Source organism: Crocuta crocuta, unplaced genomic scaffold (assembly GCF_008692635.1).
Source record: "Crocuta crocuta isolate KB4526 unplaced genomic scaffold, BGI_CrCroc_1.0 scaffold130, whole genome shotgun sequence".
In the NCBI taxonomy this organism is placed as follows: domain Eukaryota; kingdom Metazoa; phylum Chordata; class Mammalia; order Carnivora; family Hyaenidae; genus Crocuta; species Crocuta crocuta.
Window position 1 is genome coordinate 13,091,714 of NW_027527920.1, and position 27,947 is coordinate 13,119,660.

The window sequence follows — 27,947 nt, forward strand, 5'->3', positions numbered from 1 at the left end:
TAGAAATAGCAGGTTTTAGGGGCGCCTGGGTGGCTTCGTCGGTTAAGCGTCCGACTTTCGCTTAGGTCCTGATCTCGCGGTTCGTGGGTTCGAGCCCCGCGTCGGGCTCTGTGCTGACTGCCAGCTCAGAACCTGGAGCCTGTTTCAGAGTCTGTCACTCCCTCTCTCTGACCCTTCCCTGCTCACGCTGTCTCTCTCTCTCTCCTAGAAATAAATAAAACATTTAAAAAAAAAAAAAAGAACTAGCAGGTTTTAATGAAGTCGGCCACATCTCCTGATCAAGGTGTGGCAACTGAGCAGGAACCAGAATGAACCAAAGCCTCAAAATCACATATTTGTGTAACTGACTAGCTTCTACTTCCTTGTTATCTGTCATTTACTCCATATTGAGGTCGGAGTGGCAAAGCTATTATGCAGTATACATTTACATTAGGTTATCAGTAAGACAACGGGCAAGGGCACTGAATCACTGTCACCAGTAATTTCTAAATGCTGAAAATAAATGTGCATGATCTATTCTACATGGGTGCATCGTGTTGTATATTCCCTGTGCAGCCATAGCTTTTACTTAATTGATTTTATTTGTGGAATCCTCTGAAATCTCCTTGCAGAAATCTGAAAGATGGAAAGGTCCTACTTCATTCATCACTGCCCTGTCTTCTTCTAAAGGTGTTTATTTAGTGTGATGAAGAGCAAGTGGTCCACACAGTGAATCTTCTGCACAAACTAAATTAGCAGAAGAGCAGCCAAACCACCATGGTTCTGCGGACTGCTGCTTTTGTTTTCTGTAAGCGTGGTAATGATGCCGCACAACTGAAAACTTGTTTTTTAAGCCGGTGTTTGGTGTGATTTTGAGGTGTAAATTCAGACATTCATTGTCTGAACTTTTGTTATTTCAGAATGAAGGTAGCCTTATTTAGATTCCTGCATCATCTCCTTTGAGAGTCAACATTTGCATGATAATCTGTACATCTGTTTACATCTTTTTCTGACCTTGAGGAAAACAAACAATATCAAAAAGGATTAATTATTTTCCAGTGAAAGCTTATTGTGTGCTGACAAAAACTTTAATCCCTTTAATGTCCAAATGAGGAGGATTGATAACTGATAACACTTCTATTGATATTTTCCAGGTAGGATTCTGTAGCAAAACACCAAAATTTTAATGCCTTTTAAGTAAGCACTAAAGGGGGAAACCCTTTACAGAGACTATAAAACCTTTGGCTATGAACAATATTTTTTTTTAATGAATGTGTTTTGGGTTGGATGTGAACAGCTTGAAACATTAAAATTTCTATCCACACGTCAAGTCTTAGATGTTCCTCTCCTATACATTTTACTAGGTCAAAAGGAGCTCAAATATAAATAATTAAAACTTTCAGCCATGTAGCTTTCAAATATCAGTTATATTTTATTTTATAAAATGGGCTACGTTGTCCTTGTGATTTAATTGACAGCTGGAAGAAAATCAGATACTTTACATACAGCAGGATTTACAAACCCCTGGAGTCCTATTTGTGACTATTTCACAATACAAGTTAAAAATACATTTTTTTTGTTTTGTAGATTAGAAAAGAGGTATGAAAGGATGGAGAGGGACATTATGGTTTGAATTTATCATTAGAAAGCATAGAAAGTGAGTGAAATGAAAAGATTATTACCGTGAGAGTGTCACCAGATGCCCTGCCCCACCTCCCAGCACCCAGGCAATCTCTTTGTGAGAATTCACCTTGGGTGTTTAAAAACCATTGCAATAAGAAAGTGATATTAAAATTGGTATATAACTAAAAAAAAAAAAAAAAAACAGTATATATCCACTGTAGGAAGCACAACATATACCTGATATCCCGAGAAACTGCAAAATATTTTCTTATCCCAAGTTTGGCTTTGAGTGTTTGAAATCAAAGAATACAGCAAATGCTGTTTTATATTTAGCCTGTTCCCTTAAGCGTTGCTTGTCTTAAGTCAGTTCGTGGGCAGTGAATGGGGAGAGGAAAATAACAGCAACCACAAAATACCCTGGCGATATGATAGCGAATACTACTTCCTAATGCTTACTCCTTACCTAAGAAAATAGCTTTATTTTCTTCTCTCTTATTTCAAATTTGATTGCATAGAGCCAGAAAGTAGAGAGCAACTCTTGTTTTCTCATACTATTAATTTCACTCAATACAATATGTTTCATGCCTCATTCCTTATAACTTTGGGATTAAGTATAGTGTTTTGTTGTGTGTTGACAATATAATCAGACAACAGACACAGTACTTAAGAGGTGCTTCCTATCATCAAACACATCAAGAATGCCAGAGATTTTTCTGCTTTCATCAATAAGACTTTGTTAAACTGTACATATGAAGAAGTTCAATGGGAGCAAAGCTAATCTGATGTTTTTATATTTTTATCCACCACATCATTTTGAACCCATACTATGTACCTTTAAATGAAGTGTTTATACCGTCTTGCTTTCTAATGTTGAGGATGTCCTCATGAACTTTGGGTTTCTCAGAAAGGAAAATGTTCTCCTATAGAAATTCTTGACCACCTTTAGCAAATTGAGACCATCTATTCATTCAAGAGTGTTTTATGTGTTTGATTACCTAGAATGGCTTGCCCAAAGAGACTCTTTTGGAAAAGTACCAGCACAATGCCCGAAATGCCAGAGAGGGGAAAGTCCTAGTCTCCACAGGGGTTGGGGGGATATGACTGGAGTGTTCCTGGAGACAGCATTTTCGCATGGCTGACATTAATGACACCCCAACGCTACACACTCACTAAATGTTTTCATTTCAGAAGAGCATCAAAACCACGGAGTCCTTTCAAGTCGTCTTCTTTTACTGCGAAACCAGAAACCATGCGAACAACTACTTTGAGTAATGACCTGTGTCCCAGCTACAGGCTGTATTAAACTCCTTGTCATATAATTTTCTAATTTGTGTGTAGGTAGTTGTAGCAAACAACTGAGTGTATTTCAGAGCATGACATCAGAAAGCATATTTTAATGCAGCGGTGATGGGTAATGAAATCAGAATTTCCACAAAGTCCACTCTAATTGAACAGTATTGTAAGGAGAGATAAATTAGGAGACTCGGAGTTTCTTCCCAATGTCATTTACACTATTGGGAAATGAGGCTGATTTTATTTTAACAAATGTACTGGGAGGTATGCTTCTGCATGAACGTTGCCCCCTTCCAAGCAGTCCGCTGGGGAGGCTAAACATCTGTGCCAAAAACACTGTCACTGCCAAAAACTAATATGTGATTTCTCTTCTGGAACTGCTCTCGACTCCTTTAGCAATGTCTTACTAGTCTCCTTGGTGGCCATTGTTCTCCTGGAAGAGTGACATCATTTGATTTCTGAAAACAACCAATGGTTAATATGGTGAGGAAGGGACAAGAAGAAACCAGGCCAGGCGGTTTCCCTTAAGAACAACAACCACAAAAGTGACTACAAAGGCAAGTTTTTATCAGCACACTGGCACTGAGTGTGCTTGCCAGAGAACCAGTTCGAAGAAGTCCGTGACAATGACAGCCTCACTCTGAAGACCAGTTCTCATTCTGGGTGAGAGGCCGGTGCCAGTAATTTTGTGGGAAGAAAATATTGACGGCCATTTCTCTTCTTCCAGAAAATCAACGTGATGGGTGACAGCCACGACAAAAAAGAAAGGACATTCAAAGGCCGTCTGTGCCTCAGCACAGAAGCACCTCCACACACTTAGTGCCTGTCCCATATCCAGATACCATCCCCCTCCCGAGAGTGCACGGTTTTCGCCGTGTCAGAATTACTCCTCCCTGACTGACAAAACTACACAGCGCATAGTGAGTGTGGAAAGCCGAAGGTTGGTGGTGGGGGAAAGGAAACTCCTAGAATGGTGACTTTCATTGTCATCACCTGATAGTGATCACCGGAGAATTGTGACTTAAGCCACCAGTTCAGAAATCACTAAGGTGCCGCCCAGTTTGGCTGTGGGACAGCTCAGTGCCTTGACGGCAGTCTGCGCAAAGTTCCGTTTCTGGGCCTGGCAGACCTCACGTACTCAGCCGTGGGGTCGAGACCAGGGCACCCTGGGGAATTCGATGAAGTGTTGGTGAGGGCGCCGAAGCATTCCCGGTGGGAAGTCCTTTGGAACTATGCATGTCGTGTACCATTTTGCAGTTTCGTGTGTTTGGGGATATTTAAATGGGTTTTCTTTAAGTTTCGCTCTGTAAGATTTATGAGATACTGCTGAAGAGTATATAGAACTGCCGCCTGTTTTCCGGTGCCAGTGCCTTTCTCTGAGGAATTGCTTTGTCTTGCTGCAGTTGGGGGAGGAACAGCCGCACTGGAACGAGATGAGTGGCAGTATTCCTGGGGAAACCATTCTTTGATCTGCCACTCATGATCTCAGACCTCTTTGCCCACTGGCCCTTATACCCATGGCCAAAGTCTGTGAGCAATTTCCTCCAGTTTTAACAATTACTCTTTCACTAGACAGAGCAAACATGAATTCAAATAACAGGGGTTTTCCATTTTCCTTTCTTACTCCCCATTTTTTTTTTCATTTGTAGTTGAAAGAAAATGGGAGTCCCAGCAAATGAGTTGGGGGGGGGGGTGGAGAGCCACACGGCTATCTGTCAGGTTAAGAGAGGGCTGAGAGGCTCTGGTATCCCGTGGGACTGAGGGCGCCCCAGCCTCCTGACTCCCCAGTGGGGGTTACACCGAAGGCAGCCTGTCTGCCACTTTCACGTTTGGTCTTCTCCATGTTAATCTCTTCCTTCAACCCTCATTAAGGAAAACTCCTGGAATGACACATATAAAAACCAGAGAGACCTTTTAAAATCATTGTTACCGCCGTTCCTAAGAACCCCCTGCCTTACTGAAGACATAATGGTTTTCACAAAGTGCCTTGAACTTTAATGTCAGTTCTCAAAAGAATATCTGTAAAATTACGCCCAAAGAAAACATTCTTTGAAATTAATTAGTAATGTCCAAGTTAAGAAAGAAAGGCAAATAATAGATTAACTCCAAAATGATTTGTACTGTCTGATGGGGCAGTGAGATGCCCCTCTTGAACACCATTACCTCAACAGACCAGAAAAAGGGAAAGGATTGCTCTATTATAGGAGGAGTAATTCACAGTCAGGAAACATTTTGAAATGGAATGGGGCGCCTGGGTGGCTCAGTCGGCTTAGCATCTGACTTTGGCTCAGGACATGATCTGATGGCTCTTGAGTTTGAGTTCCGCATTGTGCTTTCTGCTATCAGCACAGAGCCCGCTTTGGATCCTCTGTCTCCCTCTCTCTGTTCCTCTCCTGCACACATGCTCGCTCGCTTGCTCTCTCTCTCAAAAATAAACCTGAAGAAAAGAGAGAGAAATGGATTGATACTTCTCTGTCTTGCTGTTGACAATGGTAAATTTTATGGTAATCAGTTCATCTTGCCTAACTGACAACTCAAAAAGCTGATTCCAAGAACAGTAAACTGGCTACAATAGAAATATTATTTGTTTATTTAGGGGGTGGGGTTGCCTAAGGAATGATCAAACTTAGTCTTGTGACATATTTTAAAGGATGTTTTAAATGAACAATAATTCCTCATAGGTCCTAGCTGTCTTTCTGGTTATTGGCAGGTGTGTTTGAGATATGACTGACTTTTTTTAAGTAACATACCAAGGTTGTACACCCGAAAAAATCTTGTCCCATTCAGAATTTCAGTTTGGAAATGCTTATTCACATGATTTTTTTTCTAAGCCTTAATTCTCTTTTCTGAACTCTTGTTTCTTGGAATTGCTTTCATCGGCTGCACTGGGTTTCTTTGAATAACAGCTAAATCAAAATAAAGGCAGGTCCCTGAGAGTCGAGAGTCGTTAGGTTGATTTTCCTGGAGCACGGGGCTGACTCCAGCCACCCCTCTGGGCCCCGGTTCCCCGACATCTCACAGAGAAGACTCTTGTCTGATGAATACGCTTTTGTGCTGCCACCAGATCCTGCCTCAGAAGTTACTTGCGTATGTCTTAATGGTCCTTGACATGACCTTGGACTTGGCCCTTGACATCTATTCCCTTAGACAGTTGTAGCTGGGAACCATGTAGCTTGAGGTCCTAAAATGCTTTGCCTTTGGAGGTTTTGTTGTAAAAAATAAATAACAATGGGAAATAGATTTGCATTACTGATGCTCCTTGCCTTGGGCTTTACTGCTGTGGATTTAAAAGCAAAAGCACACGATGATTGGGGAGGTGGGGTACAAACAACCTAACCTTGTATCAGCACTTTCTATTCAAATTGTTTACCTTGAAGGGAAAATAGAACTTAATTTTCCATCAACACCAAGTTAGCATTGTGTTGCCCTGTCTCTTCTATGACAGGGCATGGTATTGAAAGGAATTCTTTTAGACTGGTAGTAGTAAACATTTTTTTTTTTTTTTTTTTAAATAAGACCAAAGAAGGAGGGGACAGGGGCAGGTGCACAGAAGCAAAGTGTTCCAGCTCTGGTAAGACCTCTGGCAGAACTTTTACTGTGGACCTCGAGGAGAACATTTCATTCTGTTCCCTTTCCTAAACCAAAATGCAATGAAAACAGGCAACTTGGTTGCCAGGTGGACTCCTCTTCCAGTTGCTGTTACAACTTTTTCCCTGACTAGATGACACCTGGCTGGACTTTGCCATGAAAAGATGTCCCTACTGTTGGAGAAATGACAGTTCAACTCACTCTTAGTCATCAAATCACGGTATGTTAGAGCAGGACGGGATCGGGAAGACTACCTGGTGCACCTAAGATCAGATGAGCCCTGGAGAAAGACAGTCACAGTTTCTCAGGTGTTTGGTAAATTGCACTCACTGACAGGTACTTTTTGAAGCCTCCTAACCCTGGAGTTCAGTCATTTTGCTATCTTACCACACAGCTCTTAGAAACCTCTCCCACTTCCTCTGCTTACCACCTCTCCAAGATGCCAGCCTTGCCGTGGGCTTTACCTAGAAAGTGGGTCGCTGACATAGTACACACTGGTCTCTTTCAATTCTGCCTCATATCTGCTTAGTCTTACTTCTCATGTTAGGCCTCTGCATTACAAATAAAGCTGCTGTTTGGGCGCCTGGCTGGCTCGGTCGGTTAAGCGTCCCAGTTCAGCTCAGGTTATGATCTCAAGGTTTGTGGGTTTGAGCCCCGCGTCGGGCTCTGTGCTGACGGCTCAGAGCCTGGTGTCTGCTTCAGAGTCTGTGTCTCCCTCTTTGCCCCTCTCCCACTTGCCTTCTGTCTCTCTCTCTCTCTCAAAAATAAACAAACATTAAAAATTTTTTTAAAAAAAAGCTGCTAACCTTGACTATGTCTTTATCTAAAAGGAGTATAGTGACATGTTCTTCTGTCTTCTGCTGGTTTTCTCAACTCCATTTGCAGCCCTTACAGATAGTACTGTCCTTGAAACATGGGTGAGGAGGAAGGGGAGGATTGCTAACACGAAGCACTTACTGTGTGCTAGGCACTGGCTCTTCAGGCACTCTGCCGGGGTCCCCTTTAATACTGAGGTAGCGTAGGGGTGCCTGGGTGGCTTAGTTGGTTAAGCTTTCCGACTTTGACTTTTGCTTAGGTCATGATCTCGCGGTTTGTGGGTTCGAGCCCCGCGTCGGGCTCTGTGCTGACTGCCAGCTCAGAACCTGGAGCCTGTTTCGGAGTCTGTGTCTCCCTCTCTCTCTGACCCTCCCCTGTCTCTCTCTCTCTCTCTCCTAGAAATAAATAAAACATTAAAAAATAATAATAATAATAATACTGAGGTAGCAGAGGAGGCACTGGAGAATCAGGCACAGAGAGGTTAAGAAAGCTGCCCAACTTGACATGGCTAGTAAGTGCAAGCTCTAGGTCTTGCAGAATGAACATCCACACTTTATCTTCAAGGTTATCCCCAACTCTTTCATTTTTTCTCCTTTTAAAACCATTTTCACTTTCATTCTTAGTTCATATACAGTGGAGCTAACACAACAAGATGAAATGTGCTGGTGGGTTCCATGTGCCCGCTTTGCGTCCCTGGTGTCTAGCCATGCAGGTTGCCTGCAAGTAGTAGGAGGACTTGCAGCTGGATGGACTGTGTGGCATGTGGCATATGATGTGTGTGTGTGTGTGTGTGAGAGAGAGAAAGAAAGAGAGAGAGAGAGAGATGATTTAAGATGGTAGCAGCTATGGGCATTAAAAAGGACCTGCTATTCTGAGCTCAGGCTGTGACAGTGAGATGTGCCTGTAGCAGCTGTTAGCAATCAGAGTGTGTTTCCATCTGATGTGAAATGTGCTGCCATCACTTGTGAAGTGGATTTCAAAACCTTGCCACACTGAAGTACCAGCGTGTATGAATGGTGCACTTTTACTGCAAATTAGAAGAATTCGCTTATTCCAATGATAATGTCACACTCACTCACTCAAGGTATCTTAAGTAGCAAAAGCACCCGTCGCCACATGCTGTATGGCTGATAGGGCTGTGTGCAGGACAGTCATAGAATGTCATCTGAAACGTTTGTCTGCAGGCAAAAAGCAGCTCCTTGGACTGGAGGAGCAGAAACTCAAAGTGGAGTAAGAAGGACAGTGCTGTGGGCCTTATTTTGTTATCTCTCCATGGCTGTGGCCTTCTTACCTCATCTCTAGTCCATGACTCACATGAAAATAGGTAGCTTCAAGATAAACACCCACAATATACGTTTCCTTTTGTTGGGGGAAAAATGACATTTATTAGATATTACAGTCTGTGAATTGATGCTTAGTCTGATGTTCAGACCTTCTTAAAATAAATCTGACAATCTCTTAACTTGGTCAGAGCATTCCTTTTCCTCCTGCCTCACAATGATTGAATATCCCCAAGGCTCTGCTGCCTTTTCTCTGCATTTCCCTTTCTTACAAAGAAGTAGCTACCAGCTCCTGCTTTCTCCCCCTGAGAATAGGCACAGAAACAACCGTGCTTCCGCGATCAGCAAATATTGTTAACCATTCTCTGGTTGATCTCCTATATTATAATTAAGAATGGAAATGTTGCTTTAAAAAGCACGTGGAAAGAGCATGCATTTAGAGAGAGAGTCAGAAAAAAACTCCTCAGGTCACTTGTCTGGTCACTCTCACGCCTGGCTGAACTGGTTGTCTAAGAAAAGCATCATAGAAGATAATTTTAAAAAAATACTATTGAGCTACAATCCAGAAATACATCTGTGATATATTTGAAGGCTTAGAGCTCGACATATCTATTGTTTAGATGTCATTGGCTATGTCCTGGAAAGAAGAGGCAGAGAACCGGCCGAATTTTTCTTCCAGGAGTTGGTCACTAATCCTTCAAGATCTTAAAGCCTTAAAATGATTACTATAACGACATCTACACTTCTGCTTCTGGCCAGTCCCAATAATTTACTTAGGACTTTTAATAAAAACCAGACCTTTCCCTGGCTTCTTGTCCAAAGCTCCATTCTCCCTATTAATTCTAGGGAGATTTTGTGAAGCAGGAAATAGCACAGAGGTGGAAGGGGTGTCTGGGCTGTGGGACAAGCCTCTTTTTTACCCTCACTCTAGATCTGTAGACCAAGAAAGTCCTGATGTCCCCGATCTGTGTACCCGTTGTTATGTTATTGCTATTTTAGTCCTCTGTGGCTTACTGTGGAACGATGTCTGTATTTCCCAGGTTTAAAGTTACAAAGTCTTTTCCATCTTTTGCCATGAATCCAAACTTGATTTGATTAGAGAATATTTCTTAAATGACATAATCTACTATTCAGTGGATTGTAACTGATCAAAAGAAACAATCCAAGCCAATGGAAAGAAGCAACGGGTTCCTGATAAGCTCTGATGATGTAACCTGGATTCTTGTTTTTTTGACCCACTTCTGCACATCTCTATCCAGCTGATTTTTGTGATAGCACCTGTGGAGAGGGGCGGAAACCATAGAAATTATACCATTGCAATTAGCAATCATAGCTGACTTTTAAGGGAGGAGATTTGGGCCCTTTAAGGAGTATTCTGAGGCAAACAAATATTTGGATTGATTTATTCAGTAAACTATGATGCTGCTATATGCTAAGCATACAAGGGGTCAGACTCATATGAAGCCATAGAACAAATAGATTTAAGCAAATATCCTATTTGTTGTATGATCAATTTCTGTGTCAATAGATTGCTCTGTCTTTGGACTTACAATTGAATCACCAGGTTCGTTTATTTTTGTAACATTATATGCACATATCAAAAAACATAAAAGCTACATTGAAATACCAAGATTGCACAATGAGGATAGCTTGAGGTATGCACAAGCATGTGTGAAATTAAGAGAGCTGCCAAATGGAGTGTTAGGTGTGTTTAAATTGGTGGGTAATCGTGTAAAGTAAGATTATTTCATAAAACACAGTAAGAGTAATTCTGATGTTCTTGGTTAAGCAGAAACTAGATAAGATCTCCAGATTTGGTTTGGTTTGGTTTTAGAGATGTTCTTTTCTGTTATTGTGAAAAACAGACTTTAAAATGATGAAAGCAAAGAGCTGACCCCATTGCCCTCAACTGTAGGCGAAGGAAGGTTTAACCTAAATGGGACGCAGTTGTTCTTGTTAAGGGGAAAAAAGGAATTGGTATCTAGAGTGAGGTTGATCGCTAGAAAAGATAAGATGCAATTCTGTGAGTCAGGTGACATTTTTTGGCCTAGTATTATCCAGAAGAATATAAGGGACACAAACACTTACTGTTGAAAAAGAAGTTATTCGTGATTTACCTTGATCATAGTCTAACCACCTAGTAAAATAAAATGGATTCTTTTTTTCTGCTGATATGAAATGACAGTTAACTCACACTGAGAGATTCAAGAGAAGAGTTTTTATTAGATATGTCTGATCTCAAGGTCCTAGAAAAGCCTCAAGAATTAAATATGGAAAAAATGTAGTCAGTTCTAGAATCTTTGAGTAACCTTATCCCAACTGAGAATAATTGGCCAAATGGCCAGTTGCTTTTGGTCTTGGTCCCTGATTTTATGGAACCCCGGACATTCTCAACAAGTATGTCTCGCTGTTTACAAAGGCAATTAAGACATGTTTAGGGAAGATTAGGGAAGACAAAACAGAGAAAATATTTGTATTGCTGGCGTTAATGGCATCATCTTTTAGTGAGTGAGAATTTATTCAGTATTTGCCCAGTAGATGAGTAAAGTGAAGATTAGGAAGCTGACTCTCTTGCCATTCAAGTATTTTGTTCAAGGTTGAGTTGGTTATCAGGTAGTTCCCAAAAGAGGTCAAGCGTCACTTACCGTGAATCGAGTTATTTTGTATGTTACTGTGTAGTAGGAGGGTTCTAGGCAGAACTGTATCTAAAAATCAAAGCCATCCACTATTTCCCTATATGAAAAATCTGTTTCTTCTCAGATGTGACAGAATTTCCCTGTCTAGGGACAGAAGTGCTCATCTGGATTGGGCTTTTAGCAGAGATACGTAAGCATCAGGGAATATGAGGCAGTTTCTCTGGAAAGCTTAACCTAGTAAGGATAGAGACCTATTACAAAGGATTAATATTCAGTTCCCATTGTCAGAACTACCTGCATATTCACAGCAAGCCACGTGAGAAGATATGCTTGTCTTCCTTATTCTTCAGAGATTTCCTGCATACACAACTAAGCGCTCTGAATTCATACAGGGCATTCTGTTTTAACTCTTATGTGCCTAACTCATACATTTATAAAGTCTGATGGAAATGGCCAAAGTTCCAAAATTCGAGTTTTGTCTTATTTTAGATCTAGCTTGCAGATGATTGCTCTCTTGACTGTTTGAAATGTACTTATTTGTATGTATTTTGGTGGGTATATACAGTACTTTTTATTTAAAAAACCATTTTTTAAAAGGCTGTTAAGTGTTGGGGCTCCTGAATGGCTCATTCGGTTAAGCATCTGACTCTAGTCATGGTCTCACAGTTCATGAGTTTGAGCCCTGTGTCCAGCTCTGTGCTGACAGCTCAGAACCTGGAGCCTGCTTAGGATTCTGTGTTTCCCTCTCACTCTGCCCCTCCCTCACCCGCTCACGCACGCACTCTCCCTCTCTCTCTCTCTCAAAAAGAAACAAACACTAAGAACAATTTTTTTATAAAAGCTGTTAAGTTTTCAGCAGAAACCACAATCAAGTTAAAGATTTTAAGAAGTGGCTTTAAATAGTAGGTAAAATGTAGGTGTTTTACAGGGAAGCAGAATACAGGGCAGGACTTTTTTCTTTTTAGTTTTTTTATTTTTTAGTGGCTATAATTTGACAAGGTCCTTTGGGTTATACATCAGCTGAACACCGAGGCTCCGGATACCACAGTATGACAAGTGCGTTTATTGCTTAACATGTGGGAACCATGCAGTTTCCATGATGTCTTTGCGACACTGCACAAGCCCTGGTGAAAGTTTAGTTTCAGTGACTTTGACTGAGATAGCTGTGATGGAGAGGTGACCTCTCGCATCTACGTGTCCTTTTCTTAAGTTGAGACTAAGAAAGTAAGCTGTGGACCTATTTGTCCTTCAGGAAGGCATTTTGGAGACCAACTATTAAAAAAAAAAAAACAACAACCTAAGTCTAGCTAGCAGATGAAAATTACAGTTCTGTGTATTTTTCTTTATTGTCTTTGTGGAGGAGCCTGTTATGGGTAGTGAGGGCACGGTGGCGTCCTGGTCCTTGCCAAGAATGATATGCCAAGCTTCCTAAAGCTTCCCATTTATATAAGTCTTTTCATCTTCAAAGAGCTTTGCGAGCATTCATTTACCACCACCTGCCTGGGAGGTAAGAATTATTCCCATTTTATAGACAGAGGAAGTGGAGGTGTAAGTGACTTGCTCGAGGCCACCTAGACAGTTGAGGGTCAGAGGGAGACTTGGAAGGATTTGCCACCTCCACTTCTTAGCTAAATCAGCCTACATCTCTTTCTCTCTCATGTCATTTCCCCTCCAGGACCCCAGATCGATGATAGCATAAATCTAAAGGCATCAAATAATCCTGAATAGGAAAGAGACACCAAGTCTGTCTTATTCATGGCTGCCTCTACAATTAAATCTCTGGGAAATCCAGACATAGAGTGGAAGCCATTTAATCCTCCCGAGATTCATTTTCTGCGTCTGTAAAGTGGGGATAATAATACCCAGCAGCCTACTTCAGAGTTGTTGTAAGCACCAAAATCAAAACAAGCTAATGAGAACAAAAACTTTAAAATTTGTTATGGAAGTCTGCAAAAATCAGATGTTATTGTTGTTGCCAGAAATGACCACGAGGCTGCTATGCCAAAGGGGTAGGGCTTTTCTAATTAGGTGGCTAATTGCTTTGGTGACGTTTAGTGAGGTTTATGAAAGAATCCAAAGTCAGTAGAAGACCGTAACAGGGAAACATACTAGTATTACATTTGGTGTATATTTAGTAGACAAAATGGCAGAACAAGTTGATTGTTAGTTTGGGTAGGCTGCTTGGGTAGGGAACTCGACCCTCCCCACCCTGAAGGACCATTGAGCCTGTCTGAGCTATGGAACATAATCCATGCTACACCCCCGAGCCGTGCATCCAGGAAGACAGAACATGCGAACTGTTCAAAGCTCACAGTCTCTTCCCCTCCCACCATGAAGAGGTAATGAGAGCTCTCTACAAATCCTGTGTTGGCCTGTGGCCTCCAGCGGCAGCCCTTACAGAGTGGAGGAAAATCATTTTGCTCCCTGAATTGTTCACCCCTAGTACACACAGCGCCTTTGCACATAATAAAGACGGGCTCCATGCCTGCAGGGCTGGTTTGAGAAAAAGGTGCTTATCCTGGCAGACAAATTAGTGCAAAGCTCCCTGACTCTGGGCTGTTACAGCCACCCTTCAAGCTCAACAGCCAGGTGAATTTCACCCCCTTCTTTTGTCCCCTCAGTGGGACCCCGTTGGGCAGGGCACAGTGTCCTTGGAACTAGGAGGTGGCAAGACCCAGAGGGGCCAAGAAACTCTAGAAACCAGGAGCAGGTAAGCAGGTGTAGCGTCCGCCAGCCGGCCTTGACACGCAGTCCAGGCCACCATCCAGGCAGACACAGAAGCCTTTAATACCCCAGCAGTTTTAAACTGGGGATAAAATAAAGTGACTAATCCATAAAGGACTCGGGCCATTTTACCGAAAATAAAATTCAAATGCCTTAGGGTTTTTCTTTTTAATCTTTATTGGTTTTTCTGCTTACAAAAGTAATACATGCTGGTTGTAAAAAATTCAAATATTAGAGGACTATGTAACATGGCAAGTACAAAGTCCTCCACATTCTCAGCCCTCCAGAAAAAAAGACTATCCACAGACTGGTGTAAAAGATAGTTGATGGGGGTTTTGGTTGGTTTTGTTTTTTTGTTTTTAAGCGGTAGTTTTTGCAACACACAAACTTGCGTTAACATTCATCTGGATGACATGCTCTCTCGGGTATATCCAGGGTTGAGCCACTTTCCTGGCCAGCCAGCAGCAACCCCACCCTGTTCAGTTCAAGAAAGTATCTGGTTGTGCAAATGAGCTAGAGTGCTAGATATTCTTGGGGTAACCATAGGTCCCTATTAGTTTATTCTTTACATGAACCAATAAAAAATTTATTTTTTTACTATTATTAGTAACAAATTCCTGTGACACACACCATACCTAATGGCAATATACTGCTGTGCCGTAGCAGTTAAGTGCCCGGGCTGTAAAGGATTGCTGTGGTAGCTGGTCTGAACTTTCCGTCGTATTATTTGGAGGATAAGCAGCTTTTCTCTATCCCCACTTTGGAAAGAGCTTAAAGTCTGGAGAAAAGACTTTCATTTCGCTATAAGGCAGGATTTCTTATCAACAATAACAATAATAATAACTACTGTTTATCGAGTACCAAGTATTTCTAAGAACTGTGTGATGTGCATGTGTATCTACATAGAATACATATATAAAATAATCATTTATGTGCTGTATCATTTATACATTGTATCACTGGATCTTCAAATATGAAGCGGAGGCTCAGAGAGGTGAAGTAATCTGCCCAGCCTTAAAAACTGTTAAACATTGGTGTTACTCATCTTAAGGTGAAAAAATCTACTCCAAACTCCATAAAATGGAGAAGAATGGTCTAGAAGGTAGATGATTACTTCCAGTTATAAAGTACTTGGGTATAAAGTAATTAGGTATAACTTCCAGAAAGATATCTTGACATCAGTTCTGAGTAGTTATGTAAGTTTAACCAAATCATTTGTGCTGTGTCCTTTGCACCACTGGTAAATGGTGGCATACCAGTCATAGTATGTTCCTGACGTTTGTTATTGGAGCACTTTAGCTTGGCTGTGAAGTATGGTGGGAAATGGGAAAGAAAAATAAAACTAAACTTTCGAGTTAAACAAAAAAGACAAAGCGTGTCCAAATCCCAGCCTTCCCTCTTCTAGCTCTATGACTTAGGGCAAGTTTTTAAGTCTCTCTGAGCTGAAGTTTTCTAATCTGAAAAATGAAGTTGATGATGGTGATGATGGCGATGATGATGGTACCACCTTCCTCATAGGGTTATTGGAGGAATAGATAATGCCTAACACATTATAAGCCCATATACTTGTTGCATATTATTATTGGTCATTATAAATCCTTTAGATTATCATGACATCATGTTTTCCCCATAGAATGAGTACAGCTCTTGTACAATTTTATTTTTTAATTCTTTGAGACAATGGGTATTTTCCTCTGGACCAAGCTATCTCCCAAAAAAGGTGTTGAGGAATAAGTGAAGTGTTAAGAATGCTATTACCTATGTTCTTGTCCCTTGTATAATGAAAAGTAAGAAGCCAGCCTTTTATCAAAGCACAATGCTAAATGACAGCCCAGCCCAAGGACCACTTGGCTAATTAGCACACTTGCATTCCAGGATTTCCTGACTCCCCGCTGCCACTTGTTGTCAGCTCCTTGAAACTGCAGAAATTTGCCTCTGCAGGTGTGGAGAGCATGCTTGAATTACTTAGGGTGCATGAGAGAGCAAATTATTTAGGCAATAGAGCTGAAAATGTGGGCAAATTAGAATTTTTCATAGCAAGATTGTGCATTGTTAAGCCAATTCATGATTATATGTGTGCGTCTTGCTTCAGATATTCTGCTACACAATAAACCTCTTTGCTGCGATGAATATGTATGTGGACTAATTTAATCAATATACTTGTGACAGTAGTGGTGTCTGACAGAACTCATCCTTTGAAATGCTGGCTGAGTTAATGTGTGCAGTATATATATGGGCCAAGACTCATAATTTGTGTTAAAAGAAGATTATTTTGAAAAGACACAACACTGCCTGTTAGAAAATGAAGAAGCCTGAAGGATAGAAAGCAAAGGGCAAAAGGGATTTTTGTCCTTTTCCCTCTTACTGGTCTGAAACCTCAAGTGTAAAGAACTAAACTGCTTTCCTTTTGAAAAAATTTTGCAAGGCATTTATTTCCCTCATTGATACATTTGAATTCTGTGAATTGACTAAAAGGTGGAGGGAAGTGGCTTTTATGCATTGTTGGATTAAATGGAAGGTTGAGTAAGTGCCCTGCTCCAATCTGCAAATGTTTGCTTTCTGGAAATATCAACACATGTGATCAGATCACATTCAGAGAGTTTGCTTTTTGGAGCAGGTGGATTTTAATCATTTCCTAAAGAGCACTTGCAACTGAAATTGTCTTCTGAGATAAGAGAGTCACCCAGGGGGGTAAACTAGTAGAATAGTTTAATCTGACCAATCACAACACCTGAACTTTGCTTTGGGGACTGCTCCCATCACCTTACCAAGAGAATCCTAGTGAAGCTTTTTCCGTTCTGATTTTCTGGCCAACATTGTCCCCTAGAATGAAGCACAAACACAGCGGGGGTCAAAGGTGTAGGTAAATGGCCCCTGCTTGAAAATACAGGTCAATATACAGTGAGTCCACTCAGACTAAGTATCTTGGACCCCATAAATCTTCTGAAATATGTCCCAGGCTTGAGTGTCCTCCAATTCTGGAGACCTGGGAGCTGAAGCGAGGCTGAACACCGGGAGTTTGGGAGCCTGACTCAGGCCAGCAGCGCTATGCAGTAGTTGGTACCAAACTGTAGGTTTGTGCTACAACCATCCTTCTGTCCCCTTACCCCACCCGAGCCAAGCCATGAGTCATTCTGAGGGTGGGAATTCCGAGCCAGGATCGCAGCGCTACCCCTATCATGAGCAGACCTCTCTCTGCCAGACAGACCCCCATATTACTTGCAGGATGATAGGAGCCACTGGCAGGTGTTTGGGTCTTACGTTTTAAGGTGATGTTTATACCATCATTTCACTTCTCACGGACAATCCACTGTGACCCCAGGCAACATGAACAGCAATACATTATTCTCCATTCGATCTAGATACAGTTTTACACAGCGTTCCCAATATGGAGAGCCTTCATATCTTTTTTTTCCATTTTTTTATTATTATTTTTTTTTACAAATAGTTTATGGTCAATTTGGTTTCCATATAACACCCAGTGCTCATGCCCACAAGTGCCCTTCTCCATGCCCCCCTCCCCCCTCCCCCCCCACCCATCAGTCCTCAGTTTGTTCTCAGCATTCAAGAGTCTCTCATGGTTTGCCTCCCTCCCACTCCCCTATTATTTCCCCCCTTCTTCTCCCCCATGGTCCTCCATTAAGTTCATATCTTTTAACTAACTAAGTAGATATGCTTGATCTGTCCATTGTTAAACTGGATGGAAGGTAACCCTTGAAAGGCCCAAGTTCAACACTAACATTGCTTTAATTGCCTTGGGTAGTTTTGATACAGACCTAGACTACAGGGCCTAATGAGGTTCATCTGTGTCTAATTTCTGTGATTACGGCTTGAGGTAAGACATAGGCAGAAAAAGCTCAGTGTCCATCTTTTTATTTCCCACATAAATTTTGTTTAATAGATGATCCAGGTACTTTGTGTTGCCTAATTATTCTCTTCTATTCCTTAGGGGTTGTGGAGGGGGAGGCTGGTTCTCATTATAGACTAGTTAATTCACATGGGAAAATCCAGGCCATCACTCTTTGCTGACATCACCTTCCAGAATGTCTCTACTACCACTTGGCTTTTGTGTCTCAAAAATGTTGGACATAACTCTCTCTAGAGCTGCAGACGATATGTGACACAAAACTTGGCCTTGACTATATTAAAAATACTGGATGAGCCATAAACGTGAAGCGTTATTAGAGTTCACATTTTGTAAAGAATTTCCTTGAAGGAATCAAACAAGACACCAAGATGAGGAGTCAGATTTAGAAATGATCATTTTTGTTAAATGTGACCTTATAACACATTAAACTGCATAACTCAGAATAGACAGTATAAAAAGACATCATTATTGATGTACTAGAAAACCTCCCCATTATAGAAAATGTATTGGATGTAAGGTTTCGAACAGTCTCTAATTCTGGACACTAAAAGTGATTGGCGTGAAAAGGACTCTACTTCTAGAATAGCCTGCACTCCCTAAAAGTCACTGCAGTCCTTGGACTCATCCCCTTGAAAGGAAGTTATTAGCAGGTACACACGGTTTATAAATGAGTTTAAATCCAGCAATTTAATGTATGCTGTTTCTGAGTATTAAATGCAAACATCACATCAAATCCAAAGTAAGAGGTTGTGGAAATTATTCCAGGATATGGGATTACATTAGAACAAAGAGCAAGCCATGTGTATAAGTGTGTTACATACATCATGCAACATATTCCTTAGGTAAGTCATTGCTTTGTGTAGGGCATAGGGCCAGGTAGCAGCTATATGAAAATGAGGTACACTTACACTCTTGCAATTGTGTCTGTGTGTGTGAGTTAGTAATCTGACATGATAACCGTAGTGAAAGCCATGAAAAATAAAATTTAGCATAATGGAACATTCCATTATGAACATTGCCATCCCGTATCTACAACGCAGTGTTGATCTTCTTTATTTCAGATACAAATTATATTTAATGGGTGAGCCAAGAACTTTGTTTTGCCTGATTACTCTATTCCTTGGGTTATTTTTTTTTTAATCCTTAATTTTGTTCTTTCCAATCAACTGTGCTCAAGATCTATTGTGTTTGCTCAGAAATGTGCTTTGTCATATTTGAGAACTTTGGTGTGATGTATATTAGTCATTGGGTGGTGTTCCTGCATGAGGCATTTTCAAGTAATCAGTTGGATAGAAGCACATGCACGCTGTACCAGGCAATCAGTTTCCAACTTGAAGAACCCAGAAACTACATATACGATGGGCAGGATTCACCATTATTAAATTCAGTGGTTAAAAGGTTTTGATCATACACAAATGGACTAATTTTTAACACATGGCAACTACATTAATTAAAAAAAGATGATTAAGGCATTCTTATCTTGCCATCATATGTAACTCATTAATATTTCGAGTTGACTCATTTTCCTAAGTAGTCTTGACTTTTTGGAGTCTATTTTTTCTCTACCAGCGGAGCTACAATGCTCAGCCAAGACAGATTTATGACCTTTTAAAAATAATGATGGAAAATGAGATCGGAGGAAACAGTTTAGTATCTGCTTTGCTCTGAGGCCTGAACTGCGAGCTCTCCAGTTCTTGAAGGCTTTGAAATGCTGATTCCAGTCTTCTTGTGGGTTCTTAAACACCTTCTCAAATGACCCATTTTAATAACCCGAAAGCTATTATATAACGAGCAGCCATAATTTAGTCCAGGGCTCTAGGGGGACCCTCACAGTTCAGCAATGAATAGTTAATGCAGTATAATGTTTAGCAGGTTATTAGTTTTCACTATACAAATGCTGATCAGGGAACGCTTTTATAAGGTGTTTAAAAGAAAATGTAATTAACTGGTTGCGTGCTTCTGTTGCAGCTCAAATTGAAATTATTCCTTGCAAGATCTGTGGAGACAAATCATCAGGAATCCATTATGGTGTCATTACATGTGAAGGCTGCAAGGTAAGCCTTTTTAATTGTAGTTGTTGTTTCTATTAATGCTGGAATGTATCTTTGCGATGTTACTTCTGTTCTGTCTAAAAATGCAACTCCTTGGCATTTTGAGTGATGAGAAATGACAAGACGGAATAAATATTTTGGTGTTAAATTATAATTAAGGAAGTCATATATATTTTTATGCCTTCCATCAAACTAACATGAAGCTAGAGGAAAGTATTTGAGCATTGCTTGTTTGTCACTTCTAATCCTAGAACTGATTGAACTGATGAACAATCCCTTTGGTTTTTTGTTGTTTTTGTTTTTTCTTAAAGAAATGGGTGTGGATTTCTGTAGTGCCCCTGTTATAAGCTTTATAAGAAAGTATTTCCAATGGTTTAATCAGAATGTAATCAGAATCTTCTTGTTGGCACACATATGTTGATACATCTGGCCAAATTATGGCAAAGCCCCTGGAAAGAACTGGGTTCTGGTCCTAATGCCACCACCGTCCCTCTTGCTTGGACTTGTTTTAATCTTTTAGTGACTCAGTTTCTTCATCTATAGAGTGGGCATAACACCTGTCCTTACCTTTTAGAACTATTCCAAGGATAGAATGAAAAATAGTAAATAAAAGTCCTTACAAACTGAAAAGTGCCATTTAAATTGAAATACTTTCATTCTTACTGCTGTTGTTACTACCTCAATTATCACCGATGCTGATTGAGGGCAGTATGTTCAGCACAGTCATAATGTGGGAATGGGAATAGAGATGTTTATCCTAATCATTCAAGACCTCCAAACCCAGATTGCCTCTGTTATACAAATTTCAATTTATTAAGATTTAAATCCTCTGGCTTTTATTGGAAAGGCCTTGAGACAGCGTACAGGATAAAACAGTGCAAAATAAACAGGCAAGAAGCTATTTAAACATGCGGGAGGCCTCAGAGACAGCTGATTGCCACTGAACCAGGTCGGAATTAGCCCTAAGGCGTTTTGAGGCTAAGGCAAAAATAATAATAATAATAATAAAATCCACAAATTTGGTTAGCTTTCCTTCAGTGAAATTAGAAACTATAATGGCATGAAATACAAAAACACCTTCTGATACAAATAACAACTGGGAGACTTCAGGGAAATTTGCCTCATAATTTCCTTAAGTCTTTGTTTTACTCTTAATCATTGTAACATGTGCTGCTTTCTACATGTACAGATGCTCCATATTGATCCCATCTTGGTGATGCTTGAGCTTTCTGCTCACCGCCAAGCACGTTTTTTTTTGTTTTTTGTTTTTTAATCATCTGCCTTTTAGGAATAAGGGGTTTGCTACTTAAAGGGGATTTTGAATTGTTCAGCGTTATAGCAATCCTCAAGGCTCGGGTTCTAGATTACCAAGAAAAAAAAAATTACGTCCTTTTACTTCTTCAATTTGCCCTTCCTCAGAATGAATCAATTAAGTAAATAAAAGTAGACAAAATGAAATCAACTGCCTGACCTGTGCCATCCCACGTTGTAAGGGAGGGTGGTCTGCCCGCGACACTGATTGCCCCCATTGATTTTCACAGTTCATTCAACTGATGAGGCTGGGCACCTGTCACCCTTCACCGTCCCCCACTCTGTGCTCACACCTTCTCGTCCTGCTGGAAGAAGACACAGTCTTTCTTGGTGAAGGGTATATAGACAGTGCTCCCTACCAGACGTTCCAAGCAAACTTGATATTGTGCGTTGCACAGCACCTAGGCACTTGCAGAAGTGGACCGGGTCCCTAGGCGTTAGTCACGTGTCCCTTCTTTCTGCCTGAGAGGCTGACCACTCTCTCTGAGTCTTTTTGTAATGCCACGTGTAGTTTTCTGTGCCTACTAAAATGAATACTTAACAGTGGCATCTGAGGCAGGCCCAGGGTGGAGGTGGGGGTTACCTCATATGAAATACCCCACAGCTCGGAAGATTAATTAACAACATGCTGTTCAGTAAAATCTGAATTGTCTGAGAACCACTGGGTTTCCGTAGACATAAACAATGTGTGTTTCCTTTTTACCTCCTATGTTTATTTATGACAAAAATAACAGTGATAAGAAAACAAAGGGCATGAAGGGCCTGGGTGGCTCAGTCAGCTAAGTGTCCAATCTCAGCTCAGATCATGATCTCTCGGTTCTTGGGTTCGAACCCCACATCAGGCTTTGCACTAACAGCTTGGGATTATCTTTCTTTCTCTCCCTGTCTCTCTACCCCTCCCCTGCTTATACACTTTCTCTCTCTCAAAATAAATAAATAAACTTAAAAAAAAAAAAAGAAAGCAAGAGGCAGCTATTATTTTATAGTTACCATTTTTGTAGATTCCCTTCCAGATCTCATACTGCCTCAATGCCAGAGTGGGTTGTTTGGGGGTTTTTTTGTTTTGTTTTTTGGGGGTTTTTTTTGGTTTTGTTTTGGTTATCTGTGGTTCTTTTCTTCTCTCCTATTGACATTATACACTGGAAATCACAAAGATACACAATTAAAACTTAATTTTATTAACAGATTGGGCCTATGCCCAGCCTGGGACCTATGCAGTGGTATGTGTTGATATTTGATGCATATGGTATTTGCTCTGCAATTATAGTTTCTCTCTGCTATAATTAATATTTTTATTTCTAGTTGTGGTGAAGTCGAGAGACTTCTGCTTTTGCCGTTGATGTTAATGATTTATCATGCTCTAACCAGGTGAGGGTGGTTATAGCATCATAAATTATAAATAATTTATCTCCGTGATAGGATCATTAGACATAAGGATAATTTCTAATTATATATATAAATAGATATCTAATGAAAGGAAAGAAAGGGACTCAAGTCATTTTTGGAGCTAATCACTTTGTGAATGTATTTTAAATTGCGTTTTAAAGTCAACCACCTGAAACCATTAGAAACCAGAGACCCTATTTAATTGCTGAAATGATCATTTATTTTACCACATATTTACTTAGGTAAGCATTGCACGTAAACAGCAAAACTGGTAGAAGTTTTGTAGCTGTTTCTCTGGTTCTCTGGTAACCCCAGTCTCCATGTCCCCTTTGCTACCTATGGAGAGACAGGATTGTGTCATACTTATGATCTGACTTTGGAACAAGACTAACAAGACTGCCTGGGTTTGAATCTTATTCTGCTGTTCACTGGCTTGAGCACCCACCCAACTTCTCTGTGCCTCTCTTTCCCCGTCTGTAATATGAAGACAGTAATTGTAGTTATTTCCTGGGGTTATCACATGCACTTAGGTAAAGCACTGAGAAAAATTCCTGGCATATAACAATCCCTCAGTAAGTGGTGGCTGTTGTTATAATCATTCCTAGCCAAGTTCCACATGCTTGAGTCATGCTACTGTAGTCAACTATCATTTCCAGGACATGTGTGGGTCAAGTCTTGGTTTTATGACCATTTGCTATTTGTTATGCAGACCCTGATAATAAAAACAAAATATGAGAACCACCCCACCTTGGGGCCAGGCACCATTTAAGAACTGTAAGGATCCAAAGACACAGAAGACCTGATCCTTCCCTCAAACAGCTCATGGTCTAGTTGGAGATGAGGTCTGCATAGGAAAAGCTAAATAGCAATGCAAGAACTAAATCCTAGATTTAGTAAACCAGAAAAAAATTTTCAAAGGGGGAAGGAAGTTCAGAAAAAGATCCACCCACATAAGGTCAATTGAATTTTGAAAAGATGCCAGTTTAATTCAATGAAAGAAAGATGGGTCATTTCAAACAATATTGCTGAAACAACTAGACATTCATATGAAAAAGAAAAAAGTTAACTTCACATTTATATCCCTCACTAAAAGCAAATATTAACTTAAAGAATGTACTAAGTGGGGCGCCTGGATGGATCAGTGGGTTAGGTGTCTGACTTCGCCTAGGTCTTGATCTCACCATTTGTGAGTTCAAGCCCCACATCAGGCTCTCTGCCATCAGCACAGAGCCCGCTTCAAGTCCTCTGTGCCTTTCTTTGCCCCTCTCCCACTCACGTGTGCCCACATACACATGCTCGCTCGCTCTCTCCCTTTCTTTCTCTCACTCTTTCTGTCTCAAAAATAGAATAAACCATTTTTTAAGCAAGGGGTCAGAGGGGCGCCTGAGGAGTCAGTTGGTTACGCATCCGTCTCTGGATTTTGGTTCAGGTCGTGATCTCATGGTTCAGATCAAGCCCCATGTCAGGCTCTGTGCTGACAACACGGAGCCTGCTTGGAATTCTGTCTCTCTCCCTCTCTCTGTATCTCTTACCCCACCCCCTGCCCTACTCACTCTCTTTCAAAATAAATAAACATTTTTTTTTAAAAAAAGAGGAAGAACAAAAAGAATATCCGATGTGAGAGACCTAATGCTGTATTATTTCTAGAAGGAATCATATTTTTGTTAACAGTAGACATACAGATATTTCCTCAGACCACACGCTGAAGTCCTTACCTTATTTTAAAAAATAATAAATTGGACTTCATCAAAATTAAAAACTTGTGCCCTTCAAAAGCTATCATTAGTAAAATGAAAAGGCAAGCCACATACTGGAAGAAATAAAAGAAAAAAAAACATTTTAAAAGAAATAAAAGAACAAAAATAATAAAAAAGAACAATAACTCGACCAATGTCTTCACAAAACCTGGACAAGAAGCCAATAAATACATGGACACATTCTCAAGATCTCTAATCATTAGGGAAATGTAAATAAAACCACAGGGAAATACCATGACATAGTCACTCTGAAAGGCTAAAATTAAAATAGTACAAAACAGCAGCAAGCAGAAGAGGAACAAAAACTCTGCCAATAACAAACCTGATGAAGATGCAGACAAACTGGTGCATTTTCCAGTCTTCTGCATTCTGGGCCAGGGGCTGTGCCACTGCACAGCCCCTCTGAAAGAAGGTGGCATATGATAACCATCAAACTAACATGTGACCTAAAGCCCGATCATAGGTGTTTACCCAAAAGAAGCACAAGCACCTGTCATAGAAAGACTTTTATATGAATATTTGTAGCACCTTTATTCACAATGTCCATAAAGCTTTGGAAACAACCCAAATGCCCATCAAGTGAAAAAGGAGTAAAAGTGGATGGTAGATGGGTAACTAAGGTCCATAGAATGGAATGCTGTTTAGCAGTAAGAGAGAAGGTACCCTATATGCACAAAACAACATTCTGGTGAATGAAAGAAGCCAGAAAAAAAGAATACGTACGGTATAATTGCACTCAGAAGTCATTCTAGGAGAAGCACCAATTTTAAATCTATAATGGCAGAAAACAGATGTGGTTACCTAGAAGCAAGGAGAGGAATGAGCGCTAAGGGAAGGACACTTTTGTGGCTTGTAGCAATGTTGTATCTTGACTGTGGTGGTAGTTACACAGGTGTGCGCATTGTCAGAACTCATCAAGGTGGACTCTTCACTTAGTGGTGTGGTTTTGTATTTAATTTATGCCTCAATGAAGTTCATTTAAAACATATATATAAATGGGGCTCCTAGAGTGTCCCACTTTTGATTTCGGCCCAGGTCATGATCTTGAGGTTCATGGGTCGGAGCCCTGCATCGAGTTCTGTACTGATGGTGTGGAGCCTGCTTTGGATTCTCTGTCTCCCTCTCTCTGCCATTCTCTCTCTCTCTTCTCTCTCTCTCTCTCTCTCTCTCTCTCAAAAATAAATAAATAAATAAATAAATAAATAAATAAATATTTAAAAATAAATTAAGGGGTGCCTGGGTGGCTCAGTTGGTTAAGAATCTGACGCTTGATTTCGGCTCAGGTCATGATCTCAGTTTGTGAGATCAAGCCCCATGTTGCTTGATGCACTGACAGTGCTGAGCCTTCTTGGGATTCTTTCTTTCCGCCTTCCCACTCGGTCACTCTCTCTAACTCTTGCTCTCTCTGAGTAAATAAACTTAAAAGTGTTTAAAAACTAAAAATATATATAAAAAGAACACAACCCTGGAGTAAGACCTCAGTCTATGATATGGCACAAACAGCACGTATCCACTAGGCAGGTAGAACCTACAGATGGGGAAGTCCTGGTTGCATTTTGGGGACAACATATAACCTGGTTTAGGTGAGGCATTGGGTCACTTTCTGCGGAAAGTAAGGACAGATAGGTATGCCATTCCCAAATTTATGAAGAAACCATTATGCCAAGGGTTTTATTACAAAGGTACTTTACTTGTTCTCTTGAAATAATGAGGTAATAGTGTACCAACCTGGGTCATGCCTTGAATTTTGCATTTCAGAAAAACATAGAATCTGGGCCTGCAGGGCCTACGTCTGTCACTAAAGTTGTTTCTGAGCTCTTGGAACAGAATTGAGCCCCAGTCCTGGGTGAGCAGTAGGAGGGGTGTGGGGTAAGCAGAGGCAGGCCTGCATGGGAGGAGGGGCCAAGTCATGGCATAAGCAGGCAGATTAAAAGGGCAGAAATAAAACAAGAGGCTGTAAATGTTAGGGTTGACGTTCAGTCTTCAAAGTGAATAAAACTGCTGAAGTGTTTTTAGAAAAATGGCCCCGGTTGAGATTTCCTTTGAGAAATGGTCTATTGGTCATGTTCCACTTCCCTTTCCAGCTTCATCATTACACACAGAGGCTGCGCAGATGATGATAAAGAAAAATTCATCACACTATAAAAAACACAGTTTCTTATCTATATCTTTTAGACTTTTTGGATCTACAGTTTCACCTCTGACGTTTTAAATAATAATGTACAGCCAATATTGGGGTTAGTGAATTGATTTCTTTTTTTTTTTTAATGTTTTATTTATTTCTAGGAGAGAGAGAGAGGGAGACAGTGTGAGCAGGGGAGGGTCAGAGACAGGGAGTCACAGACTGAAACAGGCCCCAGGCTCTGAGCTGGCGGTCAGCACAGAGCTCGACGCGGGGCTCGAACCCACGAACCACGAGATCATGACCTAAGCGAAAGTCGGACGCCTAACTGACTAAGCCACCCAGGCGCCCCAAGTGAATTGATTTCTGATTACATGTAAGACCTTTTGCTCTTGGTAGGGTAAGAACAGACATGCGTTTGTTTGTCAAATACTTAGTCACCGATTAACACATGGAAGATGATGCCTTATGCAAAGTTTGCTTTGTGACCCAGAGAATTTGGAGTAGTTTCTTTGCATTAACAGTATGCTATCTGAGTGGCACCTGGGTGGCTTTGTCGGTCAAGCTTCAGACTCTTGATTTTGGCTCAGGTCATGATCTTAGGGTTGTGGGATCGAACCCCATGTTGGGCTCTGTGCCGAGAGCATGGAGTCTACTTAAGATTCTCTCCCTGTTCCTCTGCCCCTCCCCTGCTTGCATGCACACATGTTCTCTCTCGCTTTCTCTCCAAAAAAATTATTAAAAAAAAAACAATATGGTATCTGAGATTAACAATAAAAAGCCTTTTCAAAGGTATCCACAGTGCAAAATTGGTGCTTTTCTTTTTTTCTTCTGAAAGAGTTAAAGCAATTTCTGGAGCTTTTTATGTATTGGGCTAAAAAGAAATGTCCGTAAATATTCCATTTGGGCTCAAATTGTTTTTTAGAGGATTCTAATATTTTTATTTTAGTTGTGAAATGTAATGAGCTTTGGAGCAATTTTACCCACTTTTCAACAATGATATATTCCTGCCCAACATTTTTTTTAAGTTTATTTATTTTTAGAGAGAGAATATGTGTGCATGCATGCAGGAGAGGGACAGAGAGAGAGAGTAAGAGAAAGAATCCCAAGCAGGCTCCACACTGTCAGCACAGAGCCCGATGCAGGCTTGAACCCACAAACCATGAGATCATGACCTGACTCAAAATCAAGCATCAAATGCCCAACCTACTGAGCCACCTAGGCACCTCCGGCATTTTATTTTAATGTTTTATGGCAGCTGGCCCCAGTATTCGCGCTAGCCATTTAAAACGAAAATTATACTTAGCTGTTTCTGCATCCTGTGACATCAGGGTTTCAGTTCTGTTATATACAGATGATAAGGGGAAAAAAATGTATTTAGTTCACTCTTCCAGTGCTGTGATGAAATACACTAGCAGTAGGATGTGTTAAACTCCAGTGTGCATCCACATGATTTGGATTTTTTATTGTTGTCATATTTTTCGTTTCTTCACTTTGGTCATAATCATATCTG

The 27,947-nt window shown here is 40.6% G+C and overlaps 1 protein-coding gene across 1 annotated transcript in view; it reads left to right on the forward strand.

Annotated features, from left to right (window-relative positions):
* Positions 1–27,947, forward strand: part of RORA (RAR related orphan receptor A) — a 187,391-nt gene that overhangs the window by 129,729 nt on the left and 29,715 nt on the right. Inside the window, exon 3 of the mRNA XM_077745327.1 lies at positions 19,776–19,861. Within this exon, the coding sequence (XP_077601453.1) occupies positions 19,776–19,861 (86 nt within the window). The remainder of the gene's footprint in view (positions 1–19,775; positions 19,862–27,947) is intronic.